This window comes from Pelodiscus sinensis, chromosome W (assembly GCF_052426305.1).
Source record: "Pelodiscus sinensis isolate ZL-2025 chromosome W, ASM5242630v1, whole genome shotgun sequence".
Taxonomy (NCBI): domain Eukaryota; kingdom Metazoa; phylum Chordata; order Testudines; family Trionychidae; genus Pelodiscus; species Pelodiscus sinensis.
In genome coordinates this window covers 10,802,605-10,829,870 of record NC_143084.1, presented here as the reverse complement: position 1 = coordinate 10,829,870, position 27,266 = coordinate 10,802,605, and the positions used below count along the sequence as shown (strand labels likewise).

Sequence of the window (27,266 nt, the reverse complement as noted above, 5' to 3'; positions counted from 1 at the left end):
AGGCCGGTGCACTTGGCGTCGCCGGTGCTGGGTCCAACCGCCTCTCCATTAAGATAATCTTCAGGCGTGGACTGGTGCTCCCGCTTCGTTCGCGGTTTAAACTCCTTGCAGGTCTTGCAGGCCTCAGACAAGTGAGCCTCGCCCAGGCACTTAAGGCAGGCAGAGTGCGGGTCACCGCAAGGCATAGGTCGCTGGCACCGTTCGCAGGGTTTGAAGCCCTGGGGGCCGGGCACGCCCTGCTGCACACGCAGAGCAAGGAGCACTGCGGGCCCTTAGCACTACCAAACAGTACTTAGCACTAAGAAAACAGCACTTAGCAACTAATCAGGAACAGATATGGTCAAACTGATAAAACTGGAACAGGAACAAAGAACTTGAGAACAAGTTAACTGCTAAAGGGCCCTTGCCAGATAAGAGCAAGAACACATTCCAATGACCTTCAGGAGTGGTAAGAAGGAACTGGGGGGAGGGGGGGGTTTGCAGAGCCAGCAGGGGTATATATTGGCCAGTATACCGGCGCCAGTATACCCCAGGGGGCTCCCCTGCTGGGCCAACGGGTACTGCTGAGGGAAAAATTTCTGACTACACGTGCACGCGGCGCGCACACACCTACATGGAATGGGCATGAGCAAGCACTCGAAGAACTAAAGTTGTGTAGTTTAATCATCTCAACTCTGAATCGCACTAAAGTTACTGATTTTACATTTTTTCAAGTTAGTTATATCCACTATATCCCCACATATCACTCTGTGTTTACCAAAGCATGAGAGATACTTTTAGTCCTTCTGCGTTATTACAAAATTTCTTCATTATGCCCCCTTTGAACTAAAAAGTGAAGTCTGAAAAGAAGGTCATAGTTTCATCTCTCTCTTGTAAAGGTAAGAAGTTGCAGATTACCACTTGGACTGTTGACTTTGAGACTCCTTCAGAAATTACATGACGTGACCAATATTAGCCTTGGCATTTTTATGGAGATATGGACGAAAAGTTGATACATTTAACAGCAGACTCCTGGTCCAAGTGATAAAGTAGTAGATTTAGTCAAACACCTTGGTAGAAAACGTGTTTATATAGAGAGAAATACTAACCAATAAGCATGGGTACAAGTCTCTGCCGACGAATTGTACTGCTCTAGCCAATGTGGTAGAGCATCTTCAGAAGGTACCTGAAAAGCCATTTAAAAGTTTTATTAAAACATAAATGTGGCTTCTGAAAACTACAGAATAGCACACAGTATTTTGCTTGTGGCAACAGATAACACTGATGCGCTTTTTTTGGAGTACTAAATATGAACAATCCAAGTTATAATACCCTGCAAGCATTTTGGTACAGCCATGGTAAAAACAGAAATCCTGCTAAGGATGTAAATAAAAGCTTAGATATAGTAGAATCTCTGGGTACGTCTAGACTACAGGGTTTTGTTGACAGAAGTTTTGTTGACAGATACTGTTGACAAAACTTCTGTCGACAAAGAGCGTCTAGACTACATCCAGTTCTGTTGACAAAGCAAGCCGCTTTGTTGACATAACAGTGTGGACGCAAAGGACAGTGTAGATGCAATAATGCCGTCTATCGACAGAACTCTGTTGACAAAAGGCGTTATTCCTCGTAGAATGAGGTTTACATACGTCGACAAAACTGCTGAGTTCTGTTGACGTTATGTCAACATAACTCAAAGGCAGTGTGGACGCAGGTATAGTTTTGTCGACAAAAGTCCACTTTTGTCGACAAAACCCTGTAGTCTAGACACACCCTCACTGACAGATACCTGTAGATCCCAGAATCTCATTTATAAAGTGATAAACTCAGACATCACAATTCAGTACGCTTTGTTCACTTCGTCTTACGCTATGCTTCTAAGTTCTTAACACTTCACAGTTAACTTGCCTATGAAAACACTGGCTACTAAAAGGAATTGTGTCGGTGAGATGAACTTGAAGGAAAAATGAAAGGGTTAATATCAGTAATTTAGAACAGTGTCTCTCAAAGCGCGGCCCACGGACCACTAGTGGTCCGTGGCCGCCTCCCACATGGTCTGTGGCTCCAGCTAATCCCTCCTCAGCGGGGAGTCCGCCAAACAGCCATGAAGAAAGCCCTAACCCGCCAGACCGGCTCAAAAGGGAGAGCGGCACAAGCAGCTCCACGCTGCGATTTCGCGCTTCCCTCCCGCCCAGCTCGCTGGAGGAACGCCAGCGTAATGATGGGCTTTCCCTGCTGCTCTCATTGGCTGGAATTGCAGCCAATGGGAGCAGCGGGAGACCATGCTTGGGACCCACCAAGGCGGGGAGCCAGGTAAGCAGCCCCCCCTTTCCCAGACCCTGCACCCCAATCCCCTTCATTCCCCCCTCCCGCCAAGATCCCCCCACCCCCAGCTTGCTCCTACACCACGGCTGGGCAAAAGATATTTTTTGTATCCCCGCTCGGCACTCAGGAAAGCCGGCTGCAGGGCCACCTGTGTGTTTCTGAACCCTGGGCGCCTGGAGGGAGGGGGAGAGACTTCTCATGCTGCCCCCGCCCCCAGTAGCTTCCATTGGCCATTTCCAGCCAATAGCAGCTGCCTGTTTACAGGACAGGCAGCATGTAAAGTGCCCCTCTGCCCTCATCCCCTGGGCCTCACAGCATTCAGTTCAGAGCAGTAAACGTGGCGCCTGCAATTGCTCTGAGCACGTACAGGGGCTGGAAGGCAGGGACCCTGGCTAAGGAATCTGCTGGGCTGCTGGCTGGGAGCCAGGTAATGTGTCCCAGCCAGAGTGAGCCCCTCCCTCCCCCAAACCTCTGCCCCCTACCTCATGGGGGGTGGGGAGATAGAAAAAAGGGATAGAGAGTAAGACAGAGAATATCTTATTTCCTCCTATATAAAACCTCTCTATCCCACTCACTGGCAGCCCTGTCCCACACACTGAACCCCTCATTTTTGTCCCCACCCCAGAGCCGGGAGGGGGGTGGTTTCTACAATACCCACTAACTCTGGAACCCTAGAAATGTAAATCTGGTCTATGGGAAGCCCTGAACCTCAGTCCTCCCTGTTCCTTCCACTCATCCCATGGGGCTGGAGCACCAGAGGAGTGAGGTGTCTCAGTTGGGGCACATCAGTGAGAGTTGGGGGTTTGGGGAGGAGCCATTCCGGCACCCCTTCCAGCTGCCATCAGGCACCCCCCCATAGGTTGGCGCCCCGGGCAGCTGCCCGGCTAGCTCCCCCTTAATCTGGCCCTGCCTGCACCCCCCCCCACACACCCACTGGCCAAACAGCTACCCCCACCCTGCTCCAGCATCCACTGTTGCTCTTGCACGCTCTCTCCCCCCCCGGCCAGACACCCTATTCTCAGCCTGCTTCCGCACCCTACCCTAGCGATGTAATAGTGTAGTCGATTAACTGATATGCAAAAGCTTATAGGTTAATATTAGAGACTATACGCATTTCCCCCCTTCCCCCACCAGTTATTTTTTAGCAGGGTGGCCAGCAGCCTGGCTTAATCCTGACTCGTGCTGGGTCTGGCACCTACCCCCGCTGTGGCTCTGTATTTAAAGTGCATTAGGAGCCAGGTGGGCAGGCAGCCCGGCTCAGTTCCAGCTCGTGCCAGGTCCAGGAACTCAGATCCCACCTGGACAGAGGCTGCTGCCACCCCACACGCTGGTCTGTGAGGGGAGCTGGTTTTTAAATGGGTTCCCCTTGCAGACCAGCTCCCACCTGGGCACCCTGTGCTGCTGCCTCTGATACAGGGGCAGGGTGCTCCTTGGGAGTGAGGCCCACTGGCTGCCGGCCCCGCCCCCACGGATTATAGAATAGTCGAGTAACCGATAAGAATTCATGAGGTTACTCGACTATTCAATTAACTGATATTTAACATCCCTACCCTACCCCCCACCCAGTGGTGCTGGAGCACCAGAGGAGTCTCAGTTGGGGGCCACATCAGTGAGGGGGTTGGGGGGAGTTTTTTTGCTTCTCACTTGTGTGGTCCCCAACTGATGTTTCTGTGGATCAGTGGCCCCTGACCCAAAAAAGGTTCCCCACCGCTGCCATAAATAAAGAAAACATTGAAACCTTGTGTGTTGGACATAAATTAATATTTTACTTCATTTAAAATGAAGTTTGATAAACTAACACAAGAAAGTTAACACTTAATCTATTTAATAATTTAAATTAAACTGTTCTCCCCAGCTGCAGCACTAGCAAAATGGTTCGGGTGTAATTAACGGTGAGTTTCCATTAACAAATGAGGCCTCTGAGGATAGGACAAGAAGCAATGGGCTTAAACTGCAGCAAGGGAGGTTTAGGTTGGACATTAGGAAAAAGTTCCTAACTGTCAGGGTGGTCAAACACTGGAATAAATTGCCCAGGAAGCTTGCGGAATCTCCATCTCTGGAGATATTTAAGAGTAGGTTGGACAGACACCTGTCAGGGATGGTCTAGACTGTGCTGGGTCCTGCCGGGAGGGCAGGGGACTGGACTCGATGACCTCTCGAGGTCCCTTCCAGGTCTAGTGTTCTATGAGTCTATAACTGGTGATCTGTGGAAAGGTTTGCTTTGAGCCAGGTGGTCCATGGGCCAGAGAGTTTGAGATCCACTGGTCTAGATGATCTCTAATGAGCCATGCCATGATGATTCAAGCTTTACATTCTTTCATTTGGTTAGTCCTCCTTAGTGGCTTTTCAGGAGTCCAATGTGGTGCTTCTGTTATCCCTGTCTAACTTGTGCTTGCTTAGTTAATATCGGGCTTAGCACCCAGAGACACTTTGAAATGAAAAATATCGTAATTGCTATCCAAAATGGACTCTCTTTCTCTCCGTCTCCTGCCATTATCCCTCCTTCACCAGCCCTTCCTCTAGCTAGTGACCATGCCAGCATGATGGCCTGGGGCCAAGGGAATTAGACAAAGCTGTCCTTGCAGGGGCACACACTGTGATGTGACTGCAACTGGCTTTCTTCCTTGCTGGACCCTAATGCTGAGTTTCTGTGCTGTGTTTAAATTAAATGCCACCAGCTCAGCTAGAAATGCAAATCCTGGGTTTGCTTCCAAACCTGGGGCTAGAACATCCCTTTCCTTTGTATTCTGTGGAGGGGCTGAAAAAGCAGGACATCTGTCCCTTTGGCCCAAAATCACCTCTGCAGAAGCAGCTCTGCTGGAACTTGGAGCGATTAGGACTCAGTTTCAAGGGGAGGTGGCCAGCTGGGGTCTCAGCTGCAGGGTTTTTGGTGCAAGTGGGACTAGAGCAGGGGTGGCCAACCCGTTAGAGACGAAGAGCCAAAATAGCGGTGGATAGAGTGCGAAGAGCCACGTACCGTGTGTGTGTGTGTGGGGGGGGGGGGCAGTTGTTGAGGGGAGAAAAAAAAAGCACCACACCACACCGCGCCAGGGAAAATAGTTGCCGGTACAGCATCCTGGAGCATGCCATCACAAAAAAGCACTGGGAAGGGGTGAGGTGCAAGCTCTGGGAGGGAATCTGGGTGCAGGAGGAAGTGAAGAAGAGGATGCTGGCTCAGGGAGGGGGCTCCAGGCTGGAGAGTGTTGGGGTCAGGTGGAGGGTTGTGGTGCTGAGCAAGCCGCAGGGTTGTGGGTGTGAGGGTGCAGGAGTTTGGGCTGGGATGCATGAGGGGCTCAGGGCAGGGAGGCTGGGAGTATGATGGGCTCAGGGCACAGGTTTGCAGTGTGTGGATGGTGCAGGAGTGTTGTGGCAGAAGACTGGGGATGCAGGACTTTGGGGATGTGAGGCGCTCAGGACAGGGGGTTCCAGTGTATGATAGGCTCAGGATTGGGGTCTGGGGGGGTGCAGGAGTGTTATGATGCTGCAGCCAGATGGGGGCTTGGCAGCCAAGCTTAATTTTTAAATAAAATATTACGTCAACACAAACTGCTTCAGTGTTGTCTTGATTTCTGAGAAGGGCAGGGAACCTTTTTTAAGTCAGGGGTCACTGACCCACAGAAAAGTCAGTCGGGTGTCACACAAGTGAGATGCAAAACACCCCCCCCAAGCCTCACTAATGTGGCCCCAACTGTGCTGGGGATGCTGAGGCAGGGTACTCGTGGGACAGGGGGCGGGTCTGGCCACTGTGCTAGGTTATGGAAAAAAAGTCTTAATGGAATGACTGATGTTTTCTTAAGTTTTTGCAGATGAAGAGCACTATTTGGTTAGGCAGGTTTGCAAAGCCCTAGAGAGCTCTTTGGATAAAAGTAACTATAGGCTTGTACTAGATGAAGTTTACTGCATAAACATTAGCTAAGTATTTCTTTAACTTGCCACCATACTGTGTGTGGAGAGACATGGGTTTTGAAAAATCCTGCACCTTCTTTTACCACAAAGCAACTACTTTAAGTAAATTGATTTAAAACATTACCTTCTTATATTTCTTTTTCATGTCTGTATACATTTCCAATTTGAGTTGTTTCCCAGTGTTTGGTCTGTATACTAAGAAAAGCTTCTTTTTGGGATTCACTTCCTTTACCAAGATGGCAGTTTTCTTATTATTTCTCATCTGGAAAAAATATTTTACAAGTTTAAACATGGACAGTGTCTTTTCTAAATAATCACGCATTCAGTAAGTGCAAACAGAAGCAGATGTGTTGAATGGCTATCCAGATTCTAATAAGGATTCATTTCACCAAGTACACTTTGACTGTCCACCTGTATTACAATGTTTTCTATACACATATTGGTTCACACCTAAAAAGAGTAAAGAGAATCAATATGACACAACAGGGTGTGTATTATGGTGTAGTAATGACATGCCTTAACGGTAGTTTGACCCAAGGTGAAAGGTAGTGCACTGCCTTCCAAGAGGTGTGTTATGATCACCATAATCCACACCCTAGTGAGAGCTTATACACCACTTTCATCTTAAAGAGTTAGTGTTAAGTTGTCAACCCTTGATTAGAAAGTTACATAAACCACAAAATCATTCTTAAAATGAAGTTGTCCATTTATAAAAATGTGAAAGCATTTTGCAAAACTGATAAACAAGTGATTATATTGGATTGAACATAAATTTGTTTAAACTTCAACATTCACTTTATACATTTAATGTGAAATAAATTAAGTTATTGGGGAAGCCCTAAAATTGTTCTGTTTGATTAAAAATGCATCTGAGAAATATGAAAAGAACATTTTGATGATAGATTCTCACTTGTGAAGATAAATAAAATCCATCATCTGGTCCAGTTTGCTCAGTCCAAATCTTAGTTGCTTCTTCCCAAGACATTCCTCTTTCTACACTGATCTAGTAGGGACATTAACAGAAGGGTGCATAAACATCACATTTTGGAACAATTATTGAGATTACATAAAACAATTAAATCAAAACCATTAACAGTGCTTTTTACAAGACAAGGAACTTTATTCTTTCAGTAATATGTTTACAAACCTCCATAGTGGAATGCTAAGTCTCAAATTAAGAACAGACGTTTCAAATTAAAGGATTTTCAAGGAAAACTAAAGGCATGGCAGTTTGAAAAAACATGCAATTAACTTACTGTGTATAATTCTACATGGCCAGAGGTAGAATATCCTGGAGTTAAGAACTTCTTCGCATCTGCCTTTCTGACCTTCTCATCCCCAGAACCCAGATCTTAAAAACAAAAAAAACAACAAAAAAAAAAACCCAGGAACAAACAGAAGAGTTTATGTAAGAGAAGCAGATTAAGGAGCATAAAAAAAAAATTAACCTACCTAAAATACCCATGTCATATCTTCCATTCTTCTTAGCATTTTGTATAACTGCATTTAACGTATCAGAGAAATACTGGAATAAAGCATTCTGTTGCTGCACCTCCATACCCAGAATTCTATTCAAGAATTTTCCTATATTGTTGTAATCTAAAAAGAATCACATATGATGTGTAAAGCACACAGTTTAGGAAAGAATACTGATGCAAGTGAAATCCTAAATAAGAATTAAAATGTTTTAAAAAATTAACTAGAACCAAACTTCTCAAAGGATCAAAGCTAAGCATGCATTTTTGCAATAAAGCATACATTTGAGTTAACTTCAAATCTAGACTTAAATGAGTGAAAAATTTCAGGTGCCATTTTTGCCCACAAATCTCACTGCCAGGTCTGTGGTTATATAAATCACAAAAGCGATTTCTGATTTGACAATAAATTATGTATCAGTTACTGGCATTCTACAGATATACCCAAAACAATACCTTTATCGAGTGTCAGTATTCCTGATCGGTCTTCTACATTTATTAGGCCCACACCTATTAATCCTTGCCGAACATCTAAGGGAAGAAAAAATTACAAGGACTGAAGCCACTTCTGTCCTGCCATCTAAATAAAGCATATCATTGCCAAGAAAATGAAAACAGCTAGGAAAGCAATATTTGTGTTACCTCTGGAGCAGCAGATAACCCCACTCCTGTCCCCAAAATCCAATTCCAAAGCTTTGACCTCCCCATATTATATAAAATAAAATTCACAACTGATCTTTATGCTAAGTCGTCATGATACAAAGCCTTAGCTTCTGTTCCAGTTGAAATATTGCTACATTTTTGATCAACAGAATAGTAAAATAAGGTTTTGAAAAATGGTAACAATCAGGCAAAGTTTAACAGTTACTGGTAGTCCTGTGGTTAAACAGCCAGTCAGACAAGACTGCAGCATTCCCTGAAACAGATACCCTTTACAGGAAAAAACTCTTTAAATTGGGTTTAACTCCAATTTTCCCTATGCAATCAATTACCATATATGGGCACTTAAACATTTTATGGGAATTCTATTCAGCTGTATTTATCATGTGAGAATAGAGCTCACATTGGGGTCAAGAACTAGTACATACAATTTCCAAATTTAAAGAAGTTAGAAGAATTGTACTGTTAATAAGACCATAATTAAACCACTGGATATCAAGAATAATTCTTTACATTTAAACCTAACTTGCTACCATTTAGAAAAAAAAAACAGGAGTGAGTGTTTGGGACAGTATGACCGAAAACTAGGGATTAGGAAACAGTAAACTACAGTTACCTTTAAAAAATTCTCCAGGATAGTCAGCAGGTGGAGACACCATTTGTGAATTTAGATTCACCATGGATTTCATAACTATCTCCAAAGCATTTCTGCCATACTGTTGAGAAAAAATTAAGTTACAGAACTATACAAATTTTCCATGTGGGTTTAAGCCTCAAAATCATAGTATGCATGCTGGTATACACCATGGTTAAAGAACTATTTTTCAACTTTGCCTGCATTTAGGTTTTTCCATTCACGATTACATTAGAGAATGCAAAGAAAGGGGAAATACTGATGCATTTTTCATTTTAACAGTTCAGTCTGTTAATTTCTCCTTAAAAATGCTCATTTCCAAAGGTTAAAGACGCACGCTCCACATACTGACCAAAAGACAGCAAAACTGCATAAGGTTAAAACATGGAACTTTACCCAGTAGGTTAAGTCATCTATATGTGCTGTAAAAAAGTACAGCATTCCCTCCCCAAACAGCAGGCAGAGAAAGACGCAAAATACAACAGTTCAGAAAGGAAGAGTAAGAAAGGATTCCTCCACAGGAACTGGTAGCTTTCCATTTTGCCCGGTACAAATATTGTGGTAAGCAGTTTTTAGTTAGTTTAAAAAAAAACCAAAAAAAACCCAAACAAACAAACAAAAAAAAAACCCACACACAATCCCCGCTAAGGAGAGGTCACCTTGTTGTCAAAGTTGAACCTGCTAAGGTCTCGAGTTTCTGTTGCTCTTCTGTCACCATGAGTGAGAGCTCCCTGTCAAGACAACACCTTTGTAATTAAAACATACAAGAGATCTCTGTACTGAAAAATAAGCTACGTATGCTGCTTTAACTATTTGAGTTATATGTAACAGTCTTACCAAGCTCTCTAGTCTTTTGGCAACTATTGACGCAAATCTTTGCTCTCCTGCCAATTCGGAAATTAGAAACACATATTCTGGTGCAGTAACTTGGTTTGACCTGTGAGTTCTTCCTGTGTATTTAAAAGTGGGGGGAAAAATGTTACATCTCAACCAGGAGCTACCCAGAACATTTGATGGGAAAGTAAAACTAAGTCTCCTTCAGAATCGTAAACAAGCAATTGGGAAACCTTGAACTTGCACCACGCACACACTTGAGCGTTCTTAAAGGGTCATTGTGATGGGGACTTGACTTGGGGGGGGGGGGGGGGGAAGAGAGAGAGAAGAAAAACATCCTATTTATAGATCAGTTTTAGATTACTCTTGTAAAGAGAAACAAACAACTCCTATGCCAAAGGGGGAATGTTTGAAGATGCACATACTATGAAGCAAGGTATACTACCAATTTTACTTAAACTTTTTACACTTGCCTACAGGTAAAAATTCTACTGGTGGGCATAGACAGTTGGCCATACTATGGGACTAGCAGGGGGTAGAGCTTAAATACAACTAAACCTAGCAATTCTGCTGCTCCACTAGCAAACATTTAGAAAGTTGTTGATTCTGATGAAAATACTACTGTAAAACTATGTGCATGTGAACATTATGAAATGCAACACTCGCTTTGATTACCTCACGAAGATGCACAGTACATACAACAACTAATTCTAGCATTTATAAATCTCTGTATACACCATGTTTATTCACTAGAAAAGAAAGTCACAGGGCCAATGAACAGAACACTCCATATTACACCAAAACCAACCATGGACATGCCCAGTGGATTACAATTATTTCTGAACTTGATAAATCAAAATACAGCAGTTACTCACCAAACTGCTGAATTGCTCTATCTGCACTCCATGGTAACTCCAAAGTCATGTGCACTCTCCGCCTCTGATTTTTAGCTCTACGGTCTGCTTGTAACGAAATACCTGAGCTGGCAGCTTCTGAGATGATCGCAATGTTCTTATATAAAGAAGAAAAAGTTGAAAGTTAGCAGTGAATTTGAGACCAAACCTGTGGGAACAAAAATACAGCTGATTTTGGAATTCCCTATTGCTATCTGCTTTAGTACTTATCACTTGGGGGAGTGGGGGAAGAGGAAATCAGCTTTAACATTCTTGAGTTTAGGCTAAATACCACAGAGGCACACAACACCCTTCCCCTTCTGAAAGGGTATCACTTTACTTTCCCAGTAACTCCCTCTTGCAAATGGAGAACAGCAAAGACTTGCATGGGGGGGGGGGGGGCGCGGCAGGGGGGGATTGAAATAAATGTTTACATGCAACTTGTAACTTACCTTTGCTTTTGCAATTTTGTTACAACTCACTTGAATGTGGCGAAACTTTCAGATAGAAAACATGGTCAGTGGACATTTCACAACTGTGCGTATAGGGACTGTGGAGCAGCTCTAATGGTCTCATACAATATTGATAAGTTACTTAGAATGTTTACTGTATGAATATATTGATTTAGTTTACTAGCTGGTTGGAAAAGCAGGCAGGATGGCAAGACAGTGGCTCCATATTAGACAGCTCCAATTAAACGTTTTGAAGCGACTCAAAAGACATGGCTGAGTTATTAAATAGGAAGATCTTATCTCCTTGGCTTCTGCCAAGTAACAGCTTGTTTTGCAAAGGCTAGGGACCAAGAGGTCTATCAGAGATAAGGTTGCCAGGTGTCTGGTATTCACCCGGACAGTCCACCACTTGTGACAGGAGAGGAGAACAAAGCCATGCCCCCCACTGCTAACCTGTTGCCTGGCAGCTGCCCGGCAGGCACAAGCCCTTTGAAGAGAAGCAGTTGAAAGGGCTCACGCCTCCGGGCAGCTCCCAGGCAACGGCCAGTGGGGCAGAGCCGCGAGCCCTTTCAATTGCTTCCGTTTCCAGGGCTTGCGCCTGCGGGTGACTGCCAGGCAATGCAGCCCCCAGCAGGCGAGCCCTTTCAATAGAAGCAGTTGAAAGGGCTCGAGTCTCTGGCTTCCTAACAACTCATTAGAGGCCGGGGGAGCTGCGAGCCCTTTTCAGTGCTTTTGTGTAAAGGGCTGGCGCCTTCCCTGTGCCTGTCAGGCAACCCGCTGCCTAGCAGCCGGGGAACACGAGCCCTTTGAATAGACACAGCTGAGAGGGCTCGCAGTCCGGCAGTGCGCTAGAGGCACGGGGAGCTGCGAGCCCTTTCAGCAGTGTCTATTGAAAGGGCTGGCGCCTTTCCCCGGGGCTGCTAGGCAACACGTTGCCTAGCAGCCGGGGGAACAGGAAAGGGCCTTCCCTGCAGCTGCTAGGCAAGGTGCGGGGAAGACGCTCTGAGCCCTTGAGATAGAAGCAATTAGAAGGGCTTGCAATGAGCTAGGGGGTGGGGCACAAAACTGCCTCATGGGCCAGATCCAAGCCCTAGGTTGGTTGGATCCAGCCCACTGAGAGGCTTTTGCCCACCCCTGAGCTAGCCCTATAACTTTGTTTCCCTGTTTAGTTGCAGGTCAGCTACATCACTCATGCTTCACAGGCTCTCCAAGAGGGTTACTGCCACTATTACCAGAAAAACTGAACAGAACAGGAAAATAGTTGGGAGAGAAAAGGGAGGTGGGATAGGCCCAAGCACATCTAATGATATTGCTCCCAGGACTCTTCCAGAAGTACAGAACATAGGAATTGCTATAGTTCAGACTTGTGGTCTATCTAGTTCTTTGACAGTAGGCAACACCATATAGTTCAGAGGAAGGTACAAGAAACGTCACAGTAGGGAGATAGAAGTTTGAATATCCTTTCCAAAGCATCTAATTCTAGATAGTCTTTTTATCCATAGAACTATCCAATCCTTTACTTGAACGTTTGTTTCAACTATCATCCTATGGGAATGAATTTCAAGCAAAATTACATTTTGTGTAAAAAAGTAGTATTTCCCTAATAATTCGCCACATTTCACCAAATGTCTCCTTGTTTCACAGTAAAAAACAAGGACAGAACCCTTTATCTTCTCCATACCATTATTTTACATTTATAGCTTTTATCAGTCTTCCTTTCTAAGGTATATAACCCCAAATTTTTCAAAACCTATTCAGCCTTTCTTCATGAGGTTTTCCCATGACAAGTCACTCATTGACCTTTCCTGCATACTAAGGAAGCAGGTAATTGGCTAATCATGTAGTCAATACAATTTATATCAGCTACACAATTAGTCGATAAGGGGAGGCGCTCTGTCCCAGCTCATGCTAGGTCCAGGAGCTACCTCCGCTGCAGCTCTGTAGTTTAAATGCAGTAGGAGCTGGGTGCACAGGCAGCCCGGCTCTTACTACGTTTAACATGCAGAGCCGCAGCAGGGGTAGTTCCCGGGACCAGCGTGAGCTGGGACTCAGCAGTCCCAGCTCGCGCTTCCTCCAGAACCTCTGTGGCTCTGCCTCCCCTGCCCTGCCTCACACCGCGGAGACAGTGCTGGGGGGGGAGGGGAGAAGGGGGAAGGGGGAAGAGAGGCTTTTAAGCCAGCTCCCCCTACCCCACCCCCCTTTGCTGCATCTGATACAGAGGCAGTGGGGAGAGCAAGTAGTCACTCAACTGGTTGCTTATATCCCTACTGTATACCTCCTTGTAAAACCGTTTTTTTGAGATGGAGATGTCAAGTATTGCCTAGTATTCCAGATGATACATTTATCAACACATCAGGGGAGCAGAAGAGCCTTGGATTTTTTTTTTTTTTAATTACTGCTATATCAGAAGATTTTTTTTTTTAAAGAAGTGTCAGCTTTAATTTGATTCACCCCCTTTAAATAGAAAGGGCTTATTAAAACTAATGTTTAAATTCCCATTTCCAGCTGAAAAAGCCTGTTGACTTTCAAGGCATTCCATAAAACTCATGTATTTGCTAGAGCTTTTTAGGAGCAAAATGGAGTATATGATGCTGTGGTTCATTATACTGTGCTCCTAAGACTGTTTGTTTGCAACTGCAATTTTGTAGTTCAGTATCTACTGAGTGTGGATAGATCTACTATAATTACTCAAAACAAAAAAATTTTTGAAGTTACGTAGTAGTTTACCTTGTCTCCATCCATGAATCTCTGCTTTTCTGTGATATTTAGAATTTCAACAGGCACGTCAAGTTCAGATCTTGACTCATACGATACGCTGCCATCATCATTGCTTACAACTCTTCCTTTGCGGCCTGTCATCTTTAAGGCAAAGAAATGTTTTTAACCTTATCATAGAGGTGCTGAAATTACAGAACACGAAATTACTTCAAACATAAGTGCTATTTACCCACACACCATTGTTAGAGGACAGTAAGCAATTCACTGCAAGTATCCAAATATCAAGATAAATTTTATAACCAAAGATGCCTGCCTGATGAAACATTGAGTGGCTCGCAATACTCCTATTTGGGAATGACCTTGAGACTCAAAAAGGCAGCCCAATGAAAAAAGAAGTTACTCACCTTGTGCAGTAACGATGATTCTTCGAGATGCGTGTCCCGTGGGTGCTCCACTATAGGTGTCGGGCTTGTCCCGGCGCCGCAGATCGGAGAACTTTTGTAGCCGTACGTAGTCTGCCGGACCGCGCATGCACGAAGCGCGGCTCGTGCTCTTTCGCGCCGTTTGTGTTCGCGCGGTCCGGCTCCCGCCAGTTCCTCCTGATCCTCTTGGCCTGAAAGGCAAAATGATACTTCCGAAGAGGGGAGGAGGGCGGGTCGTGGAGCACCCACGGGACACGCATCTCGAAGAATCATCGTTACTGCACAGGGTGAGTAACTTCTTTTTCTTCTTCGAGCAGTGTCCCGTGGGTGCTCCACTGTAGGTGAATATGCAGCAGTAGCCCCTGAAAGGAGGGGGGGTTCAGAGCTATCGTGTTGCAGCTGTGGACAGCACCACTGTTGCCACTGCCCCCTCTGGAAGGTGAAGGTTGGGAATGGCATAGTGCTTGGCAAAGGTGAAGTTTGACGACCAAGTGGCAGCCCTGCAAATGTCTTTTAAAGGGACGCCCTTTAAGAACGCAGTTGATGTAGCAACTGCGCGTGTTGAATGAGCTGTCGGATTCTGCAACAGCGATCTACTATTTAGAGCATAGCATTCCTTTATGCAGTTCACAATAATTGACAAAATGCATTGAGCTGACAACGGGTGACCCTTAGAGCGGTCGGCTGTAGAGACGAATAGCGTGTTTGTCTTCCTGATGGACCTAGTCCTATGTAGAAAGCCAGGGCATGTCTGGCATCCAGAGTGTGTAACCAAGTTTGCTCTGCCGAGACATGGGGCTTTGGATAGAAAGTGGGAAGTACTATTGGTTCATTGATATGAAATTGTGAATTCACTTTCGGAAGGAAAGTGGGTTGAGGACGTAAAATGACTCCTTGATCGGTAAACACTGTGTATGGGGGTACAGCGGATAAGGCAGCTCTCTCACCAACCCGTCTTGCAGAAGTTATCGCAATGAGAAAGGTAACTGTCATTGTGAGAGTGCGCAAGTCGCATGTGGCTAAGGGCTCAAAGGGTTTTTGAGTTAACGTGTTAAGAACTAGCTCTAGATCCCATGGCTGCGCTGGCCGTGTTCGGTGTGGAAAGAGATTAGTCAAGCCTTTCATGAAGCGCAGCATCATCGGGTGGGAGAAAACTGAATAACCATCTACAGCGTGGTGTAACACAGTGATTGCAGCAACGTGCACTTTAACAGAGGCGCAGCTGAGAGAAGAATTCTTGAGCTGCACGAGGTAGTCTAGGATACGGTGAATGGGCACGGAGTAGGGGTCCAGGGATGCCAACAAGCACCATGCTGAAAACCGTGCCCATTTGTGAAGGTAAGTGGATCTCGTAGATAATTTTCTGCTATGTAAGAGAATGTGCTTGACCTCCTGCGAACAGATCATTTCTGTTTGTTGGAATCAACTAGGAACCACGCTGTCAGTGCCAGTAGGTCGATCTGGGGATGGAACAGACGTTGATTGTTCTGGACAAGAAGGTCGCGCCTCTTGGGCGGAGGGAATGGAGGACTCACTGACATTTGATGGAGGTAAGGAAACCACGTTTGTCTTGGCCAAAAGGGAGCTATCAGGATTACCGTGGCTTTGTCCATTAGTACCTTCTCTAGTACTCTGGGGATTAGAGGTGTGGGCGGGAATGCATACAGCAGTTGATGGCTCCAATCGTATAGGAACACGTCCCCCTTGGAGTTCCGACCCATTCCTGCCCTTGAACAGTATTGGGGGCATTTGGCGTTCATTCGGGTCGCAAATAGGTCCACTGTTGGAAATCCCCAGGAACGGAATATGGTTGAGAGGACTTCCGGTTGGAGCTCCCATTCGTGCTTCAGGGAGAAGTGTCTGCTCAGTGCATCGGCCATAGAATTCTGCTGACCGGGTAAGTATTCTGCAATCAGGGAGATTTTGTGGAGGATGCACCAATCCCATAAGGCAATTGCCTCGGCGCAAAGTGACCGGGATCGGGCCCCGCCCTGCCTGTTTATATAATATACTGTGGTCATGTTGTTGGAAAGGATTCGGACAGTTTGAGTACAAATCTTTGGGAGAAAGTGACGACAGGCATTGCGCACCGCTCGGAGCTCTAGGAGATTGATATGCATCATCGACTCCGTAGGGGACCAAAGCCCTTGTACCTGATTGTGTTCCAGATGTGCGCCCCAGCCTAGTAACGATGCATCGGTGGTCAATTGCGTTGTCGGCTGTTGGAGATGAAATGGAACACCCGACATGAGATTTTTGGGAACTGTCCACCATGCTAAAGAATTTCTGACATGTGTGGGAAATGGTACTCATTTATGGACGTCTCGAACATTTGGAGTGTAAACCGTAGCTATCTAGTGCTGGAGAAAACGGAAGTGCAGTCTTGCGTGCTCGACGATGTATGTCGTGGCTGCCATGTGCCCCATAAGCCTGAGACATTGTAGGACCGAGGGCTTGGGACTGGTGATGATGGCCTGTATAAGATCTTGGATTGCTTGAAATCTGGTTATTGGTAAGAGAGCACGAGCAGTGGTTGAGTCGAGTTGTGCTCCTATGAACTGTATCGATTGGTGCGGCGTCATGGCCGACTTTGGGATGTTGATGATCAGGCCCAAGGTTTCGAAAACTGTTTTTGTGAGGTGTGTCACACGTAAAGCCTCTGCCGCTGAAGGCGCCCTGATTAGGCAGTCGTCTAGGTAGGGGAATATTATTATGCCAAGACGTCGTAGGTACGCCGTTACTACTGCCAGAGTTTTGGAGAAAACCCTGGGAGCCGACGAGAGACCGAAGGGCAGGACCCTGTATTGGAAATAGCCTGCGCCTAATTGAAAGCGTAGAAAGCGTCTGTGGGCCGGGTGTATTGTTACATGGAAATAAGCGTCCTGTAAATCGAGGGACGTGAACCAATCTCCGCTGTGAAGGGCTGGAATGATAGTGGCTAGGGTAACCATCCTGAAGCGGTGCCTCCGCAGGTACCGATTTAATCCTCTGAGGTCGAGAATTGGTCTCCATCCCCCTGATTTTTTCTCTGTTAGGAAATATCGGGAATAGAACCCCCGTCCCCGGAACTCTTTTGGTACTATTTCTATTGCTCCGATGGTGAGGAGGCGATCGACCTCTTGTTGTAAGAGAGGTTCGTGAGATGGGTCCCTGAAAAGGGATGGGGTGGGGGGGTTGGGTGGGGGTAGAGCGGTGAATGGAATGGTATGCCCTAGCGTGATTGTCTGCAATACCCATCTGTCGGTGGTGATGTGAGACCATCGGTATTCGAAGGGTCTCAAGCGATGGTGGAATAATGCCTGTGGAGGGTTGGGATGGGTGTTTAGCAGAATGGTGCACAGTCCCTGGACTGGGATGTCAAACTTGTTGCTTGGCATTTAGACGGCCAGATGTTTTTGGCTGAGGTCTTCTTTTCTGCTGGTGCTGCCGGCTGCGTTGCTGGTCCTGCTGTCTATATTGAGATGGTTGGAAGGTGAACAGTCTCTGTCTCTGATAGGGAGTGTACCTCTTCCGACGAAAGGGAAGAGTATACGTGCCTAGTGTCTTGAGTGTGGTTCTTGAATCTTTACCCGAATGAAGAACCTGGTCAGTTTTGTCAGAGAAGAGATTCTGTCCATCAAAGGGTAAGTCCTGGACCTTGGTGAGAAGGTCTTTAGGGACTGCTGCCTGGTGCAGCAGAGAAGCCCTGCGCATGACCACGGATGTGGCTGTGGTACGGGCTGCAGTGTCTGCCGTGTCCAAAGCTATGTGGAGAGCTGTTCTGGAAGCCGCATAGCCTTCTTGGACTACTGATTTGAGGACCTCCCTCTTGCTCTTGGGTAGATGTTCCAGAAGGGGCACTAATTTAGCGTAATTATCGAAGTTATGATTAGCTAATAGTGCAGAATAAATTGCCATATGGAGCGTAAGGGTAGCAGACGAGTAGACCTTTCGACCGAAGAGGTCTAGCTGTTTCATATCCCTGTCCGGCATATTTGATCTTTGTTGCGGGCCCCTCGTTCTTTGCTGGGCTGCATCGGCAACTAGAGAATTTGGTTGGGGATGAGAGAAAAGAAACTCCATCCCTTTAGCCGGGACATAATATTTTTTGTCTGCTTTTTTGTTAGTGGCCGATGTAGAAGCTGGTAACTGCCATATGTCGTCGACAATCTCAAGAATGGCGTTATCGAGTGGAAGAGCCACCTTAGCCTGATGTGAAGGGTGAAGGTTCCTGAGGAAGTGATGGGACTTCTGTTGGACTTCTGCAATTTGCACGTTCTGTGACGCCGCCACTCTCCTGAAAAGATCCTGAAATTGCCAGAGATCGTCCGATGGTGATGTGTCTTCCTGGAACACTGCATCATCCGGCGAGGAAGAGGATTGATCTGTGGGAGATTCATCCTGAGGTTGGTCCTGAACGGTATGTTGTTGTGGGACCTGTGGCTCAAGCGGCTGGGGAGGCGGAATACCCGATGGAGTTGGTGGTCTGGTTGATGGTAAAGGCTGGCACTCCCTGCTGGGTGGTGTGTGTGACTGGTATGGAGAGCACGATATTGAGGAACGACGTGTGGAGGAGTGAGAATAATGCCTGTAATACCGGTGGTGTTCCGGAGACCTATGGTAATATCATGAGCGATGAGGTGATCTGCTATAGTAGCAGGTCCTGTGGGAGGTATAGTACCCGTAGCGACCGGAGACTGATGGAGAGCTAGGGGATCGGGACCGTTCCCTGGATCTCGGAGCTGGTGAAGGTGAGCTGCGATAATGGCGTCTTGGTGAAATATGAGGAGAGCAGTAGACCCTCTGCGCGTGTCTAATGGATTGGGCTGAGAGCCCTAATAAAGGAGAAGGCGGTTCTGGTGAAAACTGGATGTTTTCAGGTGTGGGAGACGGTGTAATGATTCTCCTGGACCTTCGATGGTTGGTTGTGGCAGTTTGCCCTGCAGAGGGTCGCTGGGTTGGTGCCAGCGGTGCCGCACTGGGAAGCGGAGAGCCTTGTGGGAGAGGAGACTCCCGAGCCGGGGTGAGTTCCCGCACCGAAGAGTCACTCGGTGCCGGCGAGTTGCTCGGTGCCGCTGAAGGGCATGGTGCTGAGTGGCGACTCGGTGCCGGCGGCGCGCTCAGTGCCGGCAGCATGTTCCGCGCTGCGGGCTCGCTCGGCGTCGAGGTGGGAGCTGGTGCCGTTAGAGTAGCCCGTGCCGAGGTCACTTCCGGTGCTGGAGCGGCGGGTGTTTTTGGTGCCGCATGTACCGACGGCACCGGGGAAGGCTTCGGTGCCGACAGCAACTTAGGCCCAGGAATAGTTGCGGGCTGTGGAGCCGAAGTGCTGCGGCCGTGCTTCGCCTTAGAAGGGGCATGCACGCCCAAGGTGCCCGGTTTGTCCCCCACGCTAACCTGCGTCGGAGGTAGAGAGCGAGAAGGCGAAGGTCTTTTCTTGGCTCTCTGTGGGGATGGCTTGGGTAAAGGAGCACGGAGGGATCCGGGAGTTGCTCCATCTTGTGGCTGTAATGCCCTGTCGAACAGGAACATTTTAAGCCTCATGTCCCTGTCCTTCCTCGCTCTTGCGGTGAGTTTAGAGCAGTGAGGACACTTCTGGGGTATGTGTCCCTCACCCAGACACCTGATGCAGAGAGCGTGACCGTCGGAGGCAGGCATTGCTTCCCGGCATGAACCGCACTTCTTAAATCCAGGCGAACCCAGCATGATGGCCCCTGTCTTCCTCTGAGTCAGGGGGAGAAACTATTTACAGATAACTTGAGGAAAATTATTATTATTTTTTTTTTTTAAACTAGAATGACTACGACTAATAACTAACTATTAAATAAACCAAATGTTCTTCCTCTCTCTCAGTCTGACAGGGCTGAAGAGAAATGTATATTCCGTCCGCGGCCAAGGACGGTCAGGAGGAACTGGCGGGAGCCGGACCGCGCGAATACAAATGGCGCGAAAGAGCACGAGCCGCGCTTCGCGCATGCACAGTCTGGCAGACTACGGCTACAAAAGTTCTCCGATCTGCGGCGCCGGGACAAGCCCGACACCTATAGTGGAGCACCCACGGGACACTGCTCGAAGAAGAACAGAAGTTATTTAGAAAGAATAGAGAAACAAAAATCTTGGTATTTTTTTTAAAAGTTGCCCGATAATGGAAGCATCAGTATCTAGAGAATTTCACTGTTACTGCAGTCAAGTCATGAAACTCACAAGTCTAAGTTCTTGTCTACTCAAACAATTTGACAGGAGCAAGCTACGGTGTGAATTTACCCTGCAATAGCCTGCCATGGTCAGTCTGTGCACCCTCCTGACACACAGAATGGCAGGACTGGAAGGGACCACAAAAGGTCATCTAATCCAATCCAACTGCACTCATGGCAAGACTAAACATGTGAATAATTGTCCCTGGACAATTAATTCCAGTGTTTGACAACCCTGACAGTTAGGAACTTTTTCCTAATGTCCAACCTAAACCTCCCTTGCTGCAGTTTAAGCCCATTGCTTCTTGTTCTATCCTCAGAGGCAAAGATGAACAAATTTTCTCCCTCCTCCCTTTTAGATACCTGAAAACGGCTATCATGTCCCCTCTCAATCTTCTCTTTTCCAAACTAAAGCCCAATTCTTTCAGCCTTCCTTCATAGGTCATGTTCTCTAGACCTTTAATCATTCTTGTCGCTCTTCTCTGGACCCTTTCCAATTTCTCCACATCTTTCTTGAAATGCGGTGCCCAGAACTGGACACAATACTCCAACTGAGGTCTAACCAGCGCAGAGTAGAGCGGAAGAATGACTTCTCGTGTCTTGCTCACAACACTCCTGTTAATGCATCCCAGAATCGTGTTTGCTTTTTTTGCAACAGCGTCACTGCTGACTCATTCAGCTTGTGGTCCACTATGACCCCTAGATCCCTTTCTGCCGTACTCCTTCCTAGACAGTCACTTCCCAGTCTGTATGAGTGAAACTGATTGTTCCTTCCTAAGTGAAGCACTTTGCATTTGTCTTTATTAAACTTCATCCTGTTTACCTCAGACCATTTCTCCAATTCGTCCAGGTCATTTTGAATTATGACCCTATCCTCCAGAGCAGTTGCAACCCCTCCCAGCTTGGTATCATCTGCAAACTTAATAAGCGTACTCTCTATGCCAATATCTAAATCGTTGATGAAGATATTGAACAGAGCCGGTCCCAAAACAGACCCCTGCGGAACCCCACTTGTTATACCTTTCCAGCAGGATTGTGAACCATTAATAACTACTCTGAGTACAGTTTATCCAGCCAGTTATGCACCCACCTTATAGTAGCCCCATCTAAGTTGTATTTGCCTAGTTTATTGATAAGAATATCATGTGAGACCGTATCAAACGCCTTACTAAAGTCTAGGTATACCACATCCACCGCTTCTCCCTTATCCACAAGACTCGTTATCCTATCAAAGAAAGCTATCAGATTGGTTTGACATGATTTGTTCTTTACAAATCCATGCTGGCTGTTACCTATCACCTTGCCTTTACAGATGATTTCCTTAATTACTTGCTCCATTATCTTCCCTGGCACAGACGTTAAACTGACTGGTCTGTAGTTTCCTGGGTTGTTCTTATTCCCCTTTTTATAGATGGGCACTAGATTTGCCCTTTTCCAGTCTTCTGGAATCTCTCCTGTCTCCCATGATTTTTCAAAGATGATAGCTAGAGGCTCAGATACCTCCTCTATCAGCTCCTTGAGTATTCCAGGATGCATTTCATCAGGCCCTGGTGACTTGCAGGCATCTAACTTTTCTAGGTGATTTTTAACTTGTTTTTTATTTTACCTTCTAAACCTCCCCCCTTCCCACTAGCATTCACTATGTTAGGCATTCCTTCAGACTTCTCGGTGAAGACCATTTATTATTCATGCCATTTACATCTAAAATGAAGCATTTATAATTATACATTTTGTGGGGACAGAGTTCTGCGGCTGGGGGCAGGGGAGAGGGAACAGAGTGCTGGGGGGGCAGAGGACAGGGTTCTGCAGCAGAGGACAGGATGCCAAGTGGGGACAGGGTTCGGGGAGTGGGGACCAGAGAGTGGCGACAGAGTTCTGTAGCTGGGGACAGGGGTCTGGGGATCGGGGAGCCAGTGGCAGCAGAGAGTCCCCTGCATCTGCCCCCCCCCCCCCCAAGAGGGAAGCCAGCACGTGCCTCCTCCGGGCCCGACTCCTCCTCTCCCCCCCCCCCCCCCAGTGGCATGGGGAAACCCCGCATGTGCCTGCCCCGGGGCCAAACCCCCCCCCCCCCCTCAAGTGGTGCGGCCCGGCCAACCTCCCCTGTTGCAGCACGGCCAACCCCCGCAGGCGCCTGCCCCAGGGCCAAACCCCTCTCCCACAGCACAGCTGGGGGGGGGGGGGGGGAGACTATTGTGGTATAGCTCTGGACCTACCTCAGCCACATTCTCAGGACCACCAAGTGCATCTATAAGCTCATCCAATGTATTAGGAGGAAGGTCTTCTGCTAGTTTTTCCAGTTTATCAAGCAATTCTTTTTTCATCTGCTGGGCTCTTTCAACAGCATCCTGACTTGTTACAAAGCTGCTCTTAGTATTACTGTTTGCTGAAAGTTAAGACAAAAACCAATTTAAGAAATTAAGCTTTTTTTAAAACACTTTGCAATTTCTGGAATAAAGTAAAGAAACTCAAAAGACAGCTCTAAAACTCATTCATACCTGATGTATTGGTACTAGAAACAGTGGTAACAGAGGAAGAAAAACTGCTAGGTCGTTTGGATCCAAGACCAGAAGCTAATAAGGCACTCTGAATGGAATCTGGGTCTATACTTTTCTTCCTTTTCTTGTCTTTATTTTTCTTATGGTCTTTTCTAATTAACCAGGGATCTAAAGTTAAAGTAAACATTAAGTAAACAATCAAAACAAGTCACTTCCCCATTAGCCATGTTAGATAGCGGGTAACAGAATAGAACTGCATGAATTCTTAGCAGTTAGTCAACTAATCAATAGCCCATAAGGGTGGGGCCAGCAGCCAGTAAGCTCCAGCCCCACTCCTAGCAGCCTCTGTCTGAGACAGCAGTGCCCAGGGGCAGGGAGGGGGAGGCACTGCAGAGCCAGCTCCGCCCCCAGCACTGGCCCAGGCATATGGGCTAATCATCTAGTCAACTACTCATTCAATAACAAATTCTAGGTCATAAAAGCAGTTTAATTTTTTTTTTTTTAAAAGATGTGCCAAGTACAGCTGTCATATGTAAATCACCAAGCATGACGACAGTTGTAGAACTTTAATTTCAGGGTCAATAGAAGAACCAACTTTTTCAGATTACACATTTATAACAAATACCCTCCATTTTGTCTCATACTGAAGTGCTTTAAATATCGACACATAACATTCAGAAATACAGCTAATTACTTAATGAAGAGCAGCCATGTTATCTTACCATCTTCATCATCCTCACTAGATTCATCTCTGAATGGGTTGAAGTCGTCGTCGTCATCTCCTCCAGAACTCAAGAACTTGGAGCTGTCATTGTCACTTCCTTCATTGTCTGAGGCACCAGACTCACTTTCACTCTCACTGGAACTGCTCCCAGCAAGGCCACTTGTTTTACGAGCTTTCTTGGTTTCTCTAGTTATTTCCTCACCTATTCACCCCCAAAATAAGAACATGTTTTTTAGAAATACCTAGTCTATTTTTCACAACTTATCTTCATACCTCTGCAGTGACTAGGGGAAAAAAATGGAGCCTCAGTACTGAAATGGGGCTTTTGTGTGCATTGCAACTCAAAGTACATGAATTTAACAAAGTTTAGATCTTTAAGTTTTGGTGAATCTCAAAAGTTGCAACCTCCCTCTATAGCTATACTATTAAACAGATAGGAGGTACAAGATTTGTTCTTTCAATAACCAGATTCCATAAGCTGTCCTAATCATTTCTAGCTGCCACTCATGAAAAGTCTGAGGGGGTAGCGGCGTTATCATTTTTGCAGATAGGCTGAGTCCTGTGTCACCTTAAAGACTAACCCTTTGGGCATAAGCTTTCATTATGAAAAAACACTTTGTTGGATGCCTCTGATGAAGCGGTTTTTACCTATGAAAGCTTGTGCCCAAAGGGTTAATCTTTAAGGTGCTACAGGACTCCTCATTTTTACCCATGAAAAGGTCATTCTACAAGACAATCTGTGCAATTCAAGTGCTCCCACTATCTCAAATAATACATAAAATGAATAGCTTGCATTTTACCTTTACGTTTCTTTATTTTGTTCTCCTTACAAGGACTGTCCCTAGGTGAAGTATTATTACTTTGAGCAGTCAGATCTATTCCCAGCAAACTAAAAAGCTTCTTCCTGTCAGGAGCTGGGAAGTGCTTCTCAATGAGAGACTGCAAAACTCCCCTGTGTAAGGAAAAATTAAGAATGAATGTTCCTCAGCCCAATTCTCCTCTATTACAGTAAAACTCTGATAGTCCGGCATCTGATGGTCCAGCACTCCTGATGGTCCGGCACCATCAAGAAACCGGAAGTGCTCCGGGCAGCCGGACAATTGGAGCTGCTCTGCCCCCAGCTTCCCCGATTCAGCCGCTGCTAAAACTGACCAGCAGCTGAATCGGGGAAGCCGGGGGCAGAGCAGCTGGAGTGCTGCCGGGTAGGTCCTGTAGCGCTGCCCCTCGGAGCTGTGGGGCCAACCCGGCAGCACCCCAGCTGTCCCCGATTCAGCCGCTGCTGAAATTGACCAGCCACTGACTCCAGCAAGCCAGAGGCAGAGCTGCTCTGCCCCAGCTTCCTGGAATCAGCTGCTGGTCAGTTTCAGCAGCAGCTGACTTGGGTACACCTGGGACAGAGCAGCTGGGGGGCTGCCGGGTTGGTCCCCGCAGCGCTGAGGTTTGGCGCTACCAGACCAATCCAGCAGCGCCCCAGCTGCTCTGTCCCAGGCGTCCCGATTCAGCTGCTGCTGAAACTGCCCAGGGCTGACTCCAGGAAGCCAGGGCAGAGCAGCTCTGCCTCTGGCTTGCTGGAGTCAGCCGCTAATCAGTATCAGCAGCGGCTGACTTGGGGACACCTGGGGCAGAGCAGCTAGGGTGCTGCCAGGTTGGTCCAGTAGCGCCGAGGAGCGGCGCTGCGGGACCAACCTGGCAGCACCCCAGCTGCTCTGCCCCAGGCGTCCCCAGGAGCAGCTGGGGTGCTGACAGGTTGGTCTCGCAGCGCCAAGGGTTACCACAAGAGCCGGACTATCGGAAGGGGGGGGCTATGAGGGGGTCTGGAGTAGCATCCCCCCCCACCCCACCCCAGACCCCTCATAGCCCCCCCTTCTGATAGTCCTAAAGGTGCCGGATTATCAGAAGTTTACTGTAGTTTGGGGGGGGGGGGGGGGGGGGAGAGGAGAAGAGAGAAAAAGGTTACATAGTGACTTAAGTTTTTCCCCATTCTTTGGCACTAAAATTCATTCAGATGCACTGATTCCTTTTTGTTAATGTAAGACTTACTTTGCTGTGGAAACAAAGTCATTCAATTCTCCACCACCCTCCTCTAAGGCTTCTAATGTTCTTGCTTCTCCTGTGGACTGTAGTCCAATAACAACACACTGTAGAGAAACAAACACACACAAGCCATGAAATGCTAACACACACATGATTTTTTACTTCTTGTGAGACAAACAAGAAGGATTTGCAGCCAATACCTCAGCAACACGCCACCGCACACCTTCAAAAACACAGTAATTCTACAAATGGCTTTGTTCCTAGTACTAATCTGTATGGTACAACGCTCAGAGAGGTTTCCGAAACATTTTGAACGACAACCAACCAGATTTAAACCACTTACTTTCCCATTCTTGATCTCTTCTCGAGCTAGCTGTACCACCCTTTTGACTTTGGATGCTATGCAAAGGTACTTGAAAAATCTCTGGTGGGCTGACCAAAACTGACCCCACATGGACTTTTTCATGCGTTGCTCTGCATCAATAAGATCAGCTGCTTGTTGAAATTTCTCTCTGGCATTCACCCACTGATAAAGAAATCAGAAGTTTTACATATCACACCTTTCAAAGTCTACCATCATTAGATAGATTATCTGTACTAACAGCCAAAGAAAGCAACATATGAAATCTTTTACAACATTACTAGAATTGAAAAGCAATTGTGGACAAGAGAGTACACAATAATCAATGGCCTTCTGACAGGAGATCCAACACCAAATAAGCACGTAACACAGTATTTCATGAGCGAGCTAATTGGATACTGTTCTGTAAACAAAAACTGCCTGCCAGAAACTAGGGACAAACTATGAAAAAGCAGCTGTTCTATAATCAGGATTAGGGATGTAAGCAGGTAGCTGAGTCGAGTATCTGCCACCTCTGTATCAGAAGCGGTTGGGGGAGGGGGGAGAAAGAGGAGGAGGAGAACTGGCTTAAGCACCAGTCCCCCCCGCCGCCTATCAGAGGCAGCAGGGGAGGGCAGCATGGGGAGCCATTTCTGGTTCTGCTTGTTCCCTGCACACCGAATCCGGCAGGGAGTTTCAGGGCTCCCCCCGCAGGAAGCTGGCACTAGCATTCCAATTGGGGGGGGGGGGGGGGGGCGCAAATAAGGCTGTAGCGCCAGCACAGGCTCCCTGCTGCAGGTGGAGCTTGGGCGGGGCGGGGGGGGGGGGGCGGGCTGAGTTGGGGCTCCAGAAGAGCCATATCTGGCTCCCTAGTGAGCCATACTTAGCTCGCAAGCCATAGGTTGTCAACCCCAGCTGTATAATCAAGATGCTATGCCCAGTCTGACAGCAAACAATCTCCATTCATTAACTTTCCAGCATCTACCAGTTCAAACTATTATGAATGATTAAAAATTTAATTTCTTACCAGTTTCACAGATTTATTATACATTTTAATGTAGTTCTGTGAAAGTAGAACTTCATCAATTTTGAAGGTCACACCTGAAAAGCTTAACTGTCTTGCTATGTACATTCCTCTCAGTTTCATATCCATAGCAACTATTTCCATGGCACCCACACCTCTGGGGGGAAAAAAACAAACACCC

General features: G+C 46.8%; 1 protein-coding gene across 4 annotated transcripts in view; it reads right to left on the bottom strand.

Moving 5' to 3' along the window:
- Positions 1–27,266, bottom strand: part of LOC102449197 (protein strawberry notch homolog 1-like) — a 93,946-nt gene that overhangs the window by 18,521 nt on the left and 48,159 nt on the right. For 3 of the 4 annotated variants that reach the window (XM_075914761.2, XM_075914758.2, XM_075914760.2), the window contains 18 exons: positions 27,089–27,242; positions 26,065–26,247; positions 25,728–25,825; positions 24,488–24,639; positions 23,686–23,889; positions 22,964–23,131; positions 22,682–22,851; positions 13,886–14,017; positions 10,689–10,824; positions 9,817–9,929; positions 9,639–9,710; positions 8,962–9,061; positions 8,142–8,216; positions 7,663–7,809; positions 7,467–7,561; positions 7,121–7,213; positions 6,335–6,472; positions 1,089–1,165 (listed from right to left, as the gene is read on the bottom strand). In XM_075914761.2, the coding sequence (XP_075770876.2) occupies positions 1,089–1,165; positions 6,335–6,472; positions 7,121–7,213; positions 7,467–7,561; positions 7,663–7,809; positions 8,142–8,216; positions 8,962–9,061; positions 9,639–9,710; positions 9,817–9,929; positions 10,689–10,824; positions 13,886–14,017; positions 22,682–22,851; positions 22,964–23,131; positions 23,686–23,889; positions 24,488–24,639; positions 25,728–25,825; positions 26,065–26,247; positions 27,089–27,242 (2,307 nt within the window). The remainder of the gene's footprint in view (positions 1–1,088; positions 1,166–6,334; positions 6,473–7,120; positions 7,214–7,466; positions 7,562–7,662; positions 7,810–8,141; positions 8,217–8,961; positions 9,062–9,638; positions 9,711–9,816; positions 9,930–10,688; positions 10,825–13,885; positions 14,018–22,681; positions 22,852–22,963; positions 23,132–23,685; positions 23,890–24,487; positions 24,640–25,727; positions 25,826–26,064; positions 26,248–27,088; positions 27,243–27,266) is intronic. The other variant, XM_075914759.2, reaches the window with a different exon arrangement.